This window comes from Mya arenaria, chromosome 2 (genome assembly GCF_026914265.1).
Source record: "Mya arenaria isolate MELC-2E11 chromosome 2, ASM2691426v1".
In the NCBI taxonomy this organism is placed as follows: domain Eukaryota; kingdom Metazoa; phylum Mollusca; class Bivalvia; order Myida; family Myidae; genus Mya; species Mya arenaria.
The window spans coordinates 59,290,496-59,306,495 of NC_069123.1; the positions used below are offsets into that span (position 1 = coordinate 59,290,496).

A 16,000-nucleotide genomic window follows, 5' to 3' on the forward strand; every position below is an offset into this window, starting at 1 on the left:
CCAGCATTAATTAAGTAATTGAGGTTTCTCATTGATTTGGAGATTGCTCTGAAGCTATTGCAGTGCCCTCAGAATTCAAAATATTATAACGCCGCAAACGTATTGTTTAATGAATACGGTCTTCATAGCATAAATATATTCTGAGAAATCATGGAAATATTTAGTCATCAAGACGCGCCCAGTTTGACAGTTGTTCCCGCGTTATGTCATCCGGGTGATTTCGACAGGAAGCAGATGATTGCGCTTGCGCACTATCGTCAACAACGGCTGTCAATCCGTAAATAATGGCGGATGTAAAATAGTCAACAGAAAATCGTACAAATCTATCGTATATCGTCATTTTTATGCATCCTTCAGACTGATTTAATAATCTAAGAATATAAATTAATATTTATTTATATGTATCTTTGATATCCACAATAAAGGTAAGCCGATATTTTATTCCAGAACAAGGCCTTTTGTTTACTCTGGATCTGTTGACATTTGTGTACAATTAGTGTTTTTTTCGACTTGAACAACCAGTCTGTTATTTTTTAAAGGTGAGATGGAGCTCAGAGTAGGAAACAAATATCGCCTTGGAAGGAAGATAGGTAGTGGTTCCTTTGGCGACATATATCTAGGTAAGCCGAGTGTTTTTTTTTCTGACAGTAATTTGAGTAAACAAAATTAATACATTTATACTCCTCTTTCACTCTGGCGTAAAATGCAGGAATTTGACTCAGTGTTTTGCATGAAAACATTAATTGAAGTCATTCTATGACCATATATTGACAAAGGAATGATTGTTGGTCTTTTCTCACTATTTACTTTAGAATTTAGACATTTGTGTAAGTATACAGTATTTTAATTTCGCTTGTGAAAGGCGCAGATCAGAAAACCAAACATGATGTCACATTAAAAAAAACTATAATTTTGTTTATTGGACTAAGAAAATTGGTTCCCTTTTCTTAAACAAAACTACAATTTCTGTTATAGTCTAAAAGTAAAACTGCGTTTGACATATAATGTTAGTTCAGTGTTCAAGAACTAGCTGCCGGCTAATGTTGACGGTTTAAACGGCAATTGGGCCGGTTCCAATATGGAAAAATAAATGAATTTTAAGTAGAATAAGTAGTAGCTGTTTGGTTACTTTACTATTTGAGACGGTTCAACTAAAACTTATTGAGAACACTTTAGATGGAGAAAAAATTAGCCTAGCACAACCTCTTTAGTCTAGAGACACATATAATGAGGCAATGATTCTTTCTCCATTTTAATCTGATCCGATCAATCTTACACATTGACATTGTACATAAGAAAAGCTCCTACTCATTAAAACTGTCAACTTGTCTAGGCCCTTTTAGAGTTTACTGTTTAGCAAAATTGTATCACATTTTGAATAAATAATATTCTTTTAGAAAGACAAATAATGGAGAACATACCAGTACATGATAAGTGTAAAACTATCATTTGCCATGTCAGTGATTTTGTTTGTATTTTAAACAGTGAAAGATATGCTGTGCTATGCACTCTCTGCTTACTTCATAGACTGGTTCATCAAGTTTAAATTTCATGGCGATTAGTTAAGTTTACTTTATAACATTGAAATATTTCACAGGCACAGATATTTCGAACGGTGAAGAAGTTGCTATCAAACTAGAATGTGTGAAAACGAAGCATCCTCAGCTGCACATAGAAAGCAAAATATACCGAATGATGCAGGGAGGAGGTCAGTATTACAGTTAGCAAGTGCAGTTCACATAACTAATACAGCTAACCATTGTCTTTACCACAGGCACAGATATTTCCAATGGGGAAGAGGTTGGAATAAAACTTGAGTATGTGAAAACTAAGCATCCCCAACTGCACATAGAAAGCAAAATATACCGTGTGATGCAGGGCGGAGGTTAGTATTCCAGCAGGGAACATCCTTGTGTTGGTCTCTACGAGGCATTTCCAATGCTTTACCTACTCTGTAAAACAGACTTGCTGCCTTAACCCTCAAAACCACTCGGTCACATTGCATACATGTATGTAAGCTGTGTTGTGTATGTTACATTTGTAATTCTGTGTTTGTAACATATCAACTTTAAAAATAAAACATATCGATCTGTTATCTAACAATCTACAATGCCTTAAGGAATGAATTTTAACTGCATGTCTTTATATATAATAAAATTAATTTTAAAAAAACTCAACATAGATACATATTGTTTCATACCTGTAACATTATCAGTTGGTTTTCAACATGTTGGGAATGGAGCCAATGCCTCTCTATGCAGAGAAATGCATAATTTTGACTTAAATTTGGGAAACTTATTTTTCCTATAAATGATCAAAAATGCTTTTTGAAAATACAGAAAAGGTAAAAGAATGTGATCAAGTTTGTTTCTTTAAGAATAAACCCAGAGCATAGATAGAACAGGAAGTCTATTTTCTTTTGACTGTCTGTTCTTACATTTCCCAACAGAGGGTGAATTGTTAAGTGCTACACTTCTGTATGGTATAAAAAAAATAGGCACTGTTGCCCATGATCATTCTTCAATTAAAGTTTGAGTTTTACATGTATGTGTCATTCCTTGCACAGATCTTCTATTGTCATGCATTTTATTTATTCATGCATTAATCGAACCCCTGATGTAAATGCAGATTGTTTTACTATAACTGATTTAGCACTTTTCTTGGTTTTCTGTTTGACATTTATGCATGAACATTTTAGGGTGATAAAAAAACATGTGTCATTCCTCGCATTTCTGTGTAATTTCTCATATTTTCCTGATTCCTTTGTCAGTTTTCATTATTTTATTTATTTTGTTAGTTTCATCTATGTGTTTAGCATGCAAATTGATTTAATTAGATTTGTCAAGTAATGAGCCCTTTTAAGACCAGATATTGAAATTAAAAATAACTTGAATAATCAAATACTGCGTGTTAATATTCTAAAATTACAACCCAAAAGCCCAAAAAATATACATATGAATACATAACAATTCCCAGATTTTAATACTTATGTTTGCAAATGCACTTAGTGTTTCAGGGTTTTGAGGCATTGAATGGTCAAGGTTTTTGCTCGACCTTAAACCACAAAGTAAATTTAACTCACGATGACAGATCAAATTCTTTGAAGAGTTGATCTGACTGTCCTAAGCCGCCATTGAGGCAGTACAAATTTACCTTATATTCAGTGCAAAATAGCATTGGGGATCATGCTTTCAATGATTAACTGATTGACAAGCATGTTTTGCTTCAGTTTAATTGTAAACAGAAGTATGTACATGTTGTTTTGTTTGTGATAATACCTCATTGCTTTATATCCTGGGTAAGTGTTGTTCCTCTAAGTAAGCTTATAATAATGTAAACCAAATTCTTATGTTGCTCATAACTGCTAGAATTTCAATCTTTAAGTTTAAAAATTTCAAATTAAAATCACAAGCCCAAGTTTAAAAAAAACAACTTAGGTAATTACTCAATTTGTCAAAAAAATCTTGACTCATTTTACCACTTTGTACTTTATTAGAGGCACAAGTTCTATTGAATTGTGTAACTATTTATATAAACTTTTGGTCATTAATTCAAACTTTTATATTTTGGCATATTGACTTTTGAGATAGCTCACAGTTCATTATTATTATTATGTACTCAGCTTATTATCTAGAGAAAGGTTTGTGAAAATAGGGCCAGGGAATTTAAGACCTACATAATTTGTTTTTACATGTTGTTCATTCATAAACCTGAGCTATTATTATTATTAACAAGGAATTGTTGAAATGATTTGTTGCTTTACAACAATGCTTTTATTTTCACAGGGTTGTTTACATGCATGTTACCTTATCATAAAACTATTCTTGTTATTTTGTTCATACTCCAAATGAAGACGGGATTTGATGCTTAATTAATTGGTTTTATTTTGAATCCCATGTTATGAAAACAAAACAAATCTCTTGACATTTTAAGTTTTTATTAAAACATTTTATTTATGCCTTCTCGAACATTTTGTAGCAGTTGTATTATTTTTCCTTTTACAGTGCCACATGGACCAAAGCATCAAACCTATTTGTATTAATTCGACAATATCTTACTTTGTGTATTGCTGTTCTCAGTGGGTATCCCAACTATCAAGTGGTGTGGTGCTGAAGGAGACTACAATGTGATGGTGATGGAGCTGCTTGGGCCAAGTCTTGAGGACCTCTTCAACTTCTGCTCCAGAAAATTCTCACTGAAAACTGTCCTCCTACTTGCCGACCAACTAGTGAGTACCTAAGATAATGTGCCTTGTTATATTTGACTCTTGAAATGATACTAATTTGATAGTTAATACTGGTGTCGGAATAATTTTACCAAAGGAAGTTGTGTGTTGTGAAATATCATTAATGACTAAAAATTAAATGTCAGTTAAAGTGTAAAATCAAGCCTTTTGTCTCTGTACTGTTGCACTTATTTACATGATACATTTGTTTAATTAAAAGTAAAAATGATAGCTGCTGAGCAATGCAATGCTAAACATCGCCTCTCTTCGATACTTTCAGATCAGCCGCATAGAGTACATACACTCCAAAAACTTTATACACAGAGATGTTAAACCTGACAATTTTCTAATGGGACTTGGAAAAAAGGGCAATCTTGTGTATATAATTGACTTTGGCCTAGCCAAGAAATACCGTGATGCTCGCACACATCAGCATATACCATACAGAGAAAACAAGAATCTCACTGGCACAGCAAGATATGCCAGTATAAACACTCACTTGGGCATTGGTTAGTACACTTTTGTTGACCAATTCTGGTTAAGATTTTTCTTAAAGAAACTTGAGTGCAATACATTTTTCGATATAATACATGTTTACTTTTATTGACTTCATTTGTATCGAAAAAATATTTTAAAGTTACAGTATTGAGGTGATGTTGTGCAAGTGTTGTTATGTCACATGTACTTACAGCAACTCATGTATATTGTATATGCAATTTACAACCGAGAAATAATAACAAGTAGAGTTAAGTATTTTTTCCACATTTCAGAACAGAGTAGGCGAGATGACATGGAATCATTGGGTTACATCTTCATGTATTTCCTACGTGGTAGTCTCCCTTGGCAGGGCCTCAAGGCTGCCACAAAACGACAAAAATATGAGCGCATCAGTGAAAAGAAAATGTCCACTCCTATTGAAGAACTCTGTAAAGGCTTTCCATGTAAGTCATTATGCCTAAAGATTGCAGTATGTTAATATGCATAATAATTATAAGTGTCAGATGCATACAAAAAGTGTTGTCAGGAAATATCAAGAGAAATTAGGACGTAAACTTTCTGTTTATAAAATGGTCTTATTGTTCATTTCTAGTATGACAGATCATGACTTGGAAATGAAAAAAAATAATGTTGTAAAATATGCATTCAATTGTAGCTGAGTTTGCCACATACCTAAACTTCTGCCGGTCGTTGCGGTTTGATGACAAGCCAGACTACTCTTATTTGCGACAACTGTTCAGAAACCTCTTCCACAGGCAGGGATTCACCTATGATTATGTGTTTGACTGGAACATGCTTAAATTTGTAAGTGATGTGTGCATAATTATTGACATTTTTTCACTTAAAGTTTTAGGTGTTTTAGCAGGGAATGGGAATTTCTGATTTTCTTGTTTGGGTTTAAAATCTTGATAAATAGGTATAAAATCTTGATAAATCTAGACAATTGTACATTTTGACAAATTTGTAAAGAATAGCGACAGGTATAGTGATGAATAATATAGGTTACACACTGAGCCATGTTTGACTGATTATGAAAACAACCTCGTGCTTAAATATGGCAAGATTTCGTGACACATGCTCAGATGATGAGAAGTAATCAATATTGCTACATTGACTGACATCAATGATAATCTGTAGAGAAATTGCATCAAATCTCATCTGTTATTGATTTTGAGAGAAACTTCAATTTAGAAATAAACTTCAATTTAGAAATTTAAGGAAATATAGCTTCTCATTCCATGGAAATGATGTCAATTCCACAAATAACAACACAACCGTCAGCAAATGTCAGTATTTCCACAAAGATCTCATATTTAGAATACCTGCACTATAATGGCAAGATAGGGACCCTTTAAAATTGCTGAATTCTACCGAATGTTGTCAAAGTTGCCATATTTGCACCTTCTGTTTAAAGTGATTTTAAATATTTTGTTTTGCAAAATTGTAATATATCACTGTATTTATCCCTGGTCTAGGGGAAATTATCATAATTAGGAATAAAAACTAAATTGTTTTATACCCTAAGGCCTTGTGTCTCATATGCTAACACTTGAGCTATTTGTGTGCAGGGTGGGCGGAACAATGATGACTCTGAGCGTGGGAAGGTTAGCCTGTCTGCAAGGCCAGTCCATGGCACAGCACAGCAGAGGGGTCGACCAGAACAGATGGCCACCGCCACGCCACCAGGCGAGTACGGAAGTAAGTACACCTTTATACCAATGTGCAAACATTTTGCTTAACTAAGTATAGAAAAAATGCTATTGTATACTGAACACAAAATAAACTGATCAGCAAAGTATATTGAAGCATTTATTACTTGCCAGTTAGATTTCTTTCACATAAATATACGACACACATATTTTCCAGATTTATCAATGTCATTTTACTCCTATTGTTGTATATACCCCATGTATGTCATTTTCTATTCTTGTATACAAAATTCTTACTAAAGTTTCAATATTAGAGCATAGCTTTTTATGCACTAAATTACTAGACTTCTAGAGGTTCTTACCCGTGTGGAGTTATTGTGTAGTTTGGAATGCAAAGTTAAGTTTTAGGGCATTGGTCAGATATCTGTAGTAAATAGGTCAGGTGACTTGCAACAACTTGTAGAATAATGGAGTTTCTACAAACTTACAGGCAAAAACAAACATGACCGGCATTTTATTTTATTTTTAAATTCACTGAATGAAGACGAGGATAATATTCCTTCATTGTGATGGTAGCCTGTTCTTTGTCTAGTCATTTACACAATATAGCAGTACGTATTTTTATCTTGTGCTTCTGTGTCAAGTTTTGTTTAGCCACAATGATCAATGAACAATAATTCAAACACATGTTTGAAAAGTTGATTTGAAAAGAAAGCTTTCTGAAATCTGCAGGACACCAAAACCATACATCATCATTCTTGAAAACGAGAACAGGCTATCTTCCCTATATAGGAGACCCTTGGTGGCAAAGTTACATGTATATATGTAAGCATGAAGGTTTTGGATGACATGTTTTGTGCTCACCCCTTTCACATGAAGTGAAACTGGATAAAAGAGAATGCTTTGTTTTTTTAGTTTTTTAAGGACTCGCATTGACTGAAAGTAAAATTTGGATCAACAAAACCTGAAACAGTACTCTGAAAATAAGAACAGATCTGGCTATGTAAAAAAAGTACATTTTGTACAAGCTTCACTACTATTTTACTTGTTCTGGGCTTAAGGACTTGCGCGCCAATTTTGACCTTGCTATGTATATGTCATGTACATTTTCATGAAATATTTTCTTTAATGATTTGAAATAGGTATGACTGGGTCAGTCGGTAAGACCATGCTGCTATATTTATTTATGATATATATTTGTATACTTCTGGACATTAATTCCTGCAAACTTGCATCCTAGTCAGTAATGAGGAATTTAACAGCTTTAGTAAGGAGGAAAGCTGGTAACAGGCACCCTAGTGTTATCACTAAAATAAGCACATTGTAGATATTAGACAGTCATTTACACTCGAAAGGTTAATCAAGCGAACTCGTGGCTTTTATGATCTGAAGAATTGAAGTTGAGAAGACAAGTGAAATCACTGGAAAGTGGATTGATATGGTAACCATTATTAATACTTCATATAAGCTTTTAAAATGATTAATTAAAAGAAATTAACCTCCTTCAAGATTCTCTTTAATATGCATGTAGATTATACAGTCATTTAGTTTTATAGACTTGTTTCAATTAGTCTTGAAATTGGTAGTATTCATTATGCATATTAGGGAGATTTTGAGAGGAAGATGATAATGAATAATGAAATGTATATTGGGAAATACATTAATATATTTTTATACCAAGTTGCTTAGCTTGTACCTGCATGCTTTTAAAATGTATCATCCTAAACACATAACACTGGTCTTTGGCTTGAATTATACACCATGCCTACCTTCTGAGAAAACTATCTTCATTGTAATGCATGTATTTAAAAAAAAAAATGTGTCAATTGAGTTGACTATTCTTGATATCGTCTGACTCACTTTTATTCATTTTTTACACATATGAAGAAAAATTTGCAATTTTTATAGTGAAGCTTTACTAAAAATCCAACAAAAGAAGAAATGTTTTATTTGATTTGCTTTCTTAATTATCATAACAACAAGGAAGTGAGGCCATGGTTTATTTTGCATGAAACGATTTTTCCCTGTATGCGCATGCTGGTGTATTTTCTTTTATTTTGAAAGTTTTTGTAAGACTTTTGGTTGCATTTTTTTTTTTTAGATGTATACATATTGACTGATTTGAGATGTGCTATGGAAGACGGTGAACCAAGGTAATTTTTTTTGCAGATATGGCAAGAAGCGGAAGAAGTGGTAAGGACCGAGTGCCGACTAGACTGAACCTGTCGGGGCGCGGAGCAGAAGGTGGGGCAGTGGGGGAAGGGGTATTAGACACCCGAGTCAGTGACAGTAGACTGGCCACACCCTCCTCTGGGGGACGGATGAGCATGAAGGGCTCTGGAATACCTGTCCCTGTGTCCGGCAGTGCCACGGACAACCCAAAACTGCGAAGGGTGGCCAACGATGGTCGGGCCCAGACTTCCACTAGACAGCGACCACAGTAGAGCAATTTACAACACACCTCAAACATGCTCATCTGTAAATAGCTGCGCCAAAGTCTATATTGTGTATTACCTTTAATTATTGTGATATCGAGTGCTACATTGTGATTGATCTGTACATACACATAAAACAAAGTCATCCTGTTAACTGTTTTAATATGTACATATGAATTGTGAAGTAATTGTGGTTACAGAGCTAAGTATTTGTGAAAATGTCCGTGCTGCCTATAGGTGAAAGTTTAAATTGAATCTGGTGCTTCATTTATTACAATGTTATTTGCTTCTGAACAAAATAACAGTCTGTGATGCATGAATTGTTTAAAGATTTATCTCTATTTATCTGATATGATAATCTATTGTTGTTTTGCAGGGCCTTTTTACCTTCTTTGCCTAAGTCATCACCACGCTACTTCCCCAAGGGCTAAACAAAATAGCCACTGAAATTCTCCATTTTCAAAATAATTCTAAATAATGGGAATCTCACGATTCATTAAATGATGTTTCTGAGAGACATATTTACAGCATAATGGATATTTTACACCATTCGTAAAACTGAATTGTAATAATTGTTTGAAGAAGTACTTTGAGAACGATTCCCAAAACTAGTTTTTTTTACAAGAAGGGCTTCCCCATAACTGGTAAAAAGGCCCTGTATTGTACCTCAAGAGATAATAGGGATGGCACTTGTATGGTTTGATCAATAGCTTTGTAGTTTTACATGTTACAACACTTGAATATGATCTCTAATTAACTTACTTACATTCATTGCTTGATTGCTTGTATTATTATTTTTCACTTTATTTGGTATGTTCTGCTATTTTTAGCAGTAGTTTAAAATAGGAAAAAGCATAAAGGTCTTTTTCTTTTTGCAAAACAATAGTAGTAGTGTTCTTCAACCTTTTATGCCTCCATTAAAAAAGAAGGAATATATAGGTTGAAAATTTCAGGTAGTTCAATGTTCTGTCAGTTGGTAGACCATTTTTTGTCCCCACAATAACTTGAGAACAGTTTTTCATATGTCCAGGAAACTTCTCTGGAAGAAAGATAATGGTTTTTAAGGTCAGTAGGTCATGGTCAACAATCTTATGAAAATATGTTGAATAAAACTTTTTAAAAGCAGGTGCTTTTTTGCATTTCTTCGACTGCTCTCGCGTACGTCAAAATTCATGGTCAAGTCATATGATTTTTTCTATCTGCTTAATTGCTTGGTTCAATCAAACACTTGGAACATATTGATCCAGCCCCATGAAAATATGTTGACCAGTACATGACTCTGATTTGGGGCAGGTGGTCAGTAGATTCAAGGTCACATTCAACAGTATTATGTTAACTTGACAGATCAATGGTTGCAATGTTTTCTCTTCACTATCCAGAAAACTTGGTGCAACCATGAATTATCAACACCTTTATTCAATCTTTTTCATGATTCATTCGAAGTGGAGCTCCGGTGGCATTATGTTTGACAAACGTATCTTGTTTAAGGGGAATTTCTTTTTTACTGTCAGGTTGAAAATTAATAATAGTCTTACTTATCTGACAATCCATTAATGACAATTTGTTTATAAGCTTTATGTATCGACACTTGAATTAAATTGTTATTGGTAGGAAATGAAAATCAGTCTTGAATGGTAATTGATTATTGGAAATAATGTTAAATTGCCTACTAAACAATGAATGAACATGAAAGCAAATTCTTATGTTATAGTGTTACTTTTTAATTCTTTTCATTTATAATATATAGTTCTTTAGCTGAATACTGAACAATTTGCACTGTTTTTCTGCCATTTTTTTCTACTTTTCTAGAGAATATAGGCTCCAGCGATAATCGATTCCGAGATAATGCAGTCAATTATCAGCTACCTCACTTGTTAATGATCCAATTAACAATACTTAATGTTTGTTTTAGAAAAGTTATTGAACTTTGATGTATGAATGCTTAAGGATCAAATATCTGTATTTAAACTCAAATATTTTAAACGTAAGGATGTCTCAAATATTTGGCCCAACTGTTGCAGCTCAGTCTTCAATCCAGCAATAAAGTTAACATGACTTGTGATTAAAATAAGTTAATGTTTTGCCCATTGCTTCATTTAAAAACATTAACTTTGTATGCTTGCTGTAAATATTGCTATAAATATTTCACATACCTCAAGAAACTGCAAATTATTGCCAGACACCAAGTAAAACTGTTCACATTTGATAATTATAAATAGATGTCTGAAACGATTGGCATATGTTTCTCTCGAAAAATTATGTTTCAACATTCATTTGTTCAAACAAAGGCCTCTAGCGGGTGAACTAGTGCAGCAGAAATAACATATCACTTAAAGATTATTATACAATATAACATGTTTATATATTCCTCAATGATGTAACATCTCTTATGTACATTAAAAGGTTATCAGTAACTTGTTAAACACATCCATTTAATCATATTTCACAATCAATTTTCATTGTGTTTGATAAAAAAAGTCTTAAAACATTTTTAAAGATAACCAATGTTAGCTTTAAAAAAAAATTGTTTTGTGGTACCAGTTGAAAACAGTTAAATATTAATGTGAAACTTGGTACACATGTTCCTTGACAAAATGCACATAAGTAGCAGATTTCATTGCTTTGTGTGCGTTGAGTTATAATTCCATTAGCAACTGTCATAAAGTAATCAAATATTGGCAACCATAAGGGAGCTGGTTCATCAGGAATCCTTTGAGCATTGTCATACTAGGTAAAAAGTTTCTGCAGTACTGTAGTACTGCATTTAGAAATATCTCGTACATATGTAATCATACATAGGATTCTGGATGAAATGATCCCCTGTCCGTTTCAGCTACTGCCTAATATAAGCAATACAGTTTATAAGTGATGTATAGATCATCTTTATTTTTATAATTGTAGATTTTTGTAAATAATTATGTTAGCATTACTATAAGTGTATTGATCCATTATGTGACATTAGTACACCTATTGTATATACAATGTATGTACTGTATTTATAACATTTAGACATAATTGTGCAATTTGTTAATGAAAATAATGTTGTATATTGAATAAAAGATCAGAATACCTCTGAGACTCCTACATTGCTTACAGTCATAAACAACAACATGTTCAGGATTAATACCATTCTTTCCCGACACATAAAACTGCCAACATTTAAATAACTAGCACTTCAGTTTAATATTTCAGCAAACAGAATGATTTAAACAGGTAATTATCGGGAAAGTCTTTTTGTAAAGTATATTTTGTTTGAAAGACTTTGAGAATTAGTTTTTAAAAGATGATCTATCAGGGATGAAATGATTCCAATTCATGCAGGATGTCTACAGTTACTCTTTTTATAATTAATCTGTTTGATTTCTGCCAGCTTTTTGTGACTACCGGTGTTGTGTGTTTGCAGCCATCAGCATTTTCATGTCTAATTTACAGCCACATCACCGCGACCAATGTCTCGTGAGCGTGAGCGACGGACCAGCACTAGACTCCATCGAGGGATCCCTACAACAGCCCAGGAGATGCAGCGCGAGGGAACAAGGCTCTCAGCAACCCAGATGCAATCATCTGGTCTCCAAGGCAACTCAGGTGTCCGCAGAGGCAGTGCTTCAAAAGATGGTGATGCCCCTGCTCGTGCAAGCTCCTCCAGGCATGCACGCAAGTGATGTGATATCAACATACTGACTGTGATATTTTTCATTTTGGAATTAACATTATTCATCATCAGGTGCCAACATGTCATTATCTCAAAGATCAGAGTTCACATCTTGAACTAACTAATGTCTGTTTCATAACTTAGATTAAGACAACTTGTTCCAGCATTCATTTAAGAAATATTTGGCTGATCAAGACTTAAGTATTTGAACTGTTCATAACTATCAGTATATTTCCTTGATGCCAAATCAATGACTGGGGATTATATAGCAGGCAGAATGCCACATTATGCCAACTGATGTTTAGTTTAGTAACTATTTTTAATGCTCATAGATTCTCAGAATCACGAATGGTTAAGAGTTTTAGTCATTAAATAATTAGTGTAGTGAATCAGTACACATGAGTTGCATTCTTCATATATATTTTTTCTTCAGGTTTATTTATTATGTTCATATCTAAGATATGATAAAAAACAAATGTTGTCTGATTTGTATGTGAGACAAGTAACACTCAATGTTACAGACATATTCCTTAATGGATGTAAATAGTATGTGAAAACCTGATTTGTTTTAGTTGTAAATATGTAAATGTACAGTATGAATATGTAAATGTACAGTGTGTATGTTGTTATATGCAATATCTGTGTAAGTCAGTGGTTTATTTTGTAATTATATCTGGTGTGTCTAGATAAAAGAAATAATATTTAACTAAAGGGAAGATTTTTTAAAGTTTGTGAAATATTCCATTTTTAGTACCGGTAAATGTAAAAATAACTAAGGAATCACTAAGGCACATAAAAATGATATTGAAGGCCGATTTTTTTTTTATCATGTTGTAAATCAAACAATCTTTAAAAAACTCAGTTGTATGCACCTTTTTCAAAATATTTCTTGTACATTTGTAGCACTGTATGTTTTCTAATGAAAACAAAACATTTCTATTAATAATTCCTGATTGAAAAGTTTTTAATGTTTTAACTGCAGTTTTGTATGGGTTTGTTTTGCCAGTTTGCTTATCAGGATTTGTAATACGGGGCCCTGTTTTTGGAAAGGATATTTGTCAAAACTTTATAGAAACATTACAGTTGGCACCAAGTTTATTATATTTTTCAACATTTAAAGTTGCTAGGGGTAAGATTTTATAAATATGAAGTAATATAACAAAAATCTTACCATTAAGATTCTACCACTTTACGACTAACATCTTTAATGAAACAGGCCCAAGGTCAAAAACAAAACTTATTATGAATTGTAATGTTTAACTGTTTAGCCATATGTGAAAGCCGCTATAAGCTGGCGAAAAGTTCTTCTGATAAACATTAGTACATGAAAACTTGTAAATGTCTACTTGTATATATATTTGTTACATGAGATCTGACCATGTATATATATATAGCCAAATTGAAAGAATAAAGTGATCTTAAATGTGGTTTTTCTGTAGATTTACTACACCTTTTGGCAATTTCAAGCCATACTTGTACCATAAAGTGATCATTGATCCAGTAAAATCAGCATACCGGGTATTTTACTCTTGAATGTGATATAATATGGACTCAAGAGTTTCCGGTTAGATTGACCGTCCAGTGGATTTAAAATGAAGACTTAAATCAAAGATAACTTTTCTTTTACTACACCATTTTAAATGAAACAAAAGGCAGTCTATGCCGCTTACAGAGCCCCGCCTTCGTTTCATTACTGGAGTTTGATAAGTTGATTAGTTTCCTCAAACACTTTGACAAACCTGTCTCCAAAATAATATTTGACAGCGCTCCGTCTGACGGCCGTATTGTGAAGAGGCTTGTCAGTGTTTTAAGAAACTAAACTCTCAATCAAACTCTAGTAAAAGACCGAAGGCGGGGCTCCATAAGCGACGTAGACTGCGCTATGTTTCATTTTAAATGGTGAAGGAATAGTGAAGTTATCTTTGTTTAAAGTCTTCATTCGAAGCAAAATGTTGCATTCCGACGTAGCATTTATGACGCAAGTTATCACGTGGTATACACACACTACTTGTTGTATTACGTTACTTGCAAAGCTTTACCTCTGAACAAGCTTTCCATACACCATACTTACGTCACGCAAATGACTGACGCCGTTTTTCGGATTGTAGTGTTTTGTTTAAGATTTCCTGATCAAATATATATGTGACCAAGGCTGTGAAATTTGGTCCTATTAAATGAGTTAAAATGACATTTTCATTTTTATTTTAGTTTTGCTTTCTGAGTGGGCTATGTTTCAGAAATAAAGTGCTGAAGTTCTAAGCTGATATCTTTTATATTGACTGATTGAGAACAAATTTCGTAATACCACTATTTGTTGAAAAATGAAGAAAAGGGAAAATACAATTTTCTGCCACCTTAGATTAAGATAAGTAGATCCAATAATTTAACCATGCTAGATATTCTTATCTTGCCCACGAGCGAAGATGAAATGCCTGTATGGAACTCCGTTTTATGATCACCACATTGTAATTACCTCCCTTTTTGAAGACTGTCGTCAGTAGCATCAAGGAAATCTTTTCTTATGGTAATATTTATTTCTCGCTTCAAATGTCACCATAAAACAGTTTTCATGCACCATTCAAGAAATAATGCTTCATTCTCCTTAGAACTATTTAAAAAGACCGATTTGACAATTAACATTAACTGGATCACTGCGCGTATATCCATGACAACCACGTGCTATCGCATATCCAAACGCAATTATTTTCACTAAGCACAAAAGAGTTCCAGCAAAAAAATCATTTTTACTTAATTTTGTTTAACTGAGGTGGGAGAAAAAGCATCTACCATAGCCGCTCGTGCAAGATAGGTTCATCCCGACCCTCGCGCAGGGTGTTTTGTGGAAACTCGGTAAACCTCGTTTCCGCAAAACACCCTACGCTCGGGTCGGAGTGAACCTATCTTACACTCTCGGCCATGAAAGATACTTATAATCTTGATCTTTTGAGAAATAAAACACCACATGAGAGTTTCATAGAAATGGTTGCCATGGCTACAATTGGATGAATTGAAATTTATAAAAAAAAAAAAAACTAGAAAAAACAGCTCAAATGAAAAAAAATCATATCTGACTTTTATAGATTTTGATTCGTTGACATTTAGTTTTAGTATGTCATTACTATTTAAGCCTGCTCTTTTTTGGAATATAACGTTTACAGCAATTTCTGTTCATGTACCCTTGGAACAAAACATGCCACTTTTCTTGATCAAGTTGAACCGTTCAATAGCAATTTAGCTTTTGTTTTATAAACCAAAACAAATACATATTGTTTGCTCTAGCAAGTATAGAACATAGTATATGTAACTTGACAGGTTTTATCGATTATTTAAATCAATAATAAGACCAGTTATGTATTTGGTTACCATAGAAACTAACAAATACCTAGAATAATTCCTATTTTTTTTCACAAATTGTTTTTTTTTTTAGTTGTAAAATTGTAAAGTGAATCAGATGATCTTGAATGGAATGTAATAACATAGAAATCACAGACATATACCTGATTTGATGAAATTAGCAACAAATGTTTGCACATAAGGTATC

General features: G+C 33.3%; 1 protein-coding gene across 7 annotated transcripts; it reads left to right on the forward strand.

Annotated features, from left to right (window-relative positions):
* Positions 1–250: 250 nt before the first annotated feature.
* LOC128206991 (casein kinase I-like) lies at positions 251–13,880 on the forward strand. 7 transcript variants are annotated; one of them, XM_052909776.1, is made up of 10 exons: positions 251–425; positions 540–620; positions 1,775–1,885; positions 4,080–4,228; positions 4,506–4,734; positions 4,996–5,166; positions 5,379–5,527; positions 6,292–6,421; positions 7,515–7,532; positions 8,542–11,878. In XM_052909776.1, exons 2-10 carry the CDS (start codon positions 545–547, stop codon positions 8,814–8,816), a joined length of 1,308 nt encoding a protein of 435 aa, XP_052765736.1. In that variant the 5' UTR covers positions 251–425; positions 540–544; the 3' UTR covers positions 8,817–11,878. The 7 variants fall into 7 exon arrangements, with proteins under 7 accessions (XP_052765736.1, XP_052765771.1, XP_052765729.1 ...); XM_052909811.1 differs by lacking the exons at positions 1,775–1,885; positions 8,542–11,878 and adding exons at positions 1,598–1,708; positions 12,240–13,880 and having other exon boundaries at positions 252–425; XM_052909769.1 differs by lacking the exon at positions 1,775–1,885 and adding an exon at positions 1,598–1,708 and having other exon boundaries at positions 252–425.
* Positions 13,881–16,000: the final 2,120 nt, after the last annotated feature.

Bases quoted from the DNA above. Each gene is read 5' to 3' on its own strand.
- LOC128206991 (XM_052909776.1), top strand. From the start codon at position 545: ATGGAGCTCAGAGTAGGAAACAAATATCGCCTTGGAAGGAAGATAGGT. The intron at 4,229-4,505 runs GTGAGTACCTAA...CGATACTTTCAG, and splicing joins TCCTACTTGCCGACCAACTA to ATCAGCCGCATAGAGTACAT. The intron at 5,167-5,378 runs GTAAGTCATTAT...ATTCAATTGTAG, and splicing joins ACTCTGTAAAGGCTTTCCAT to CTGAGTTTGCCACATACCTA.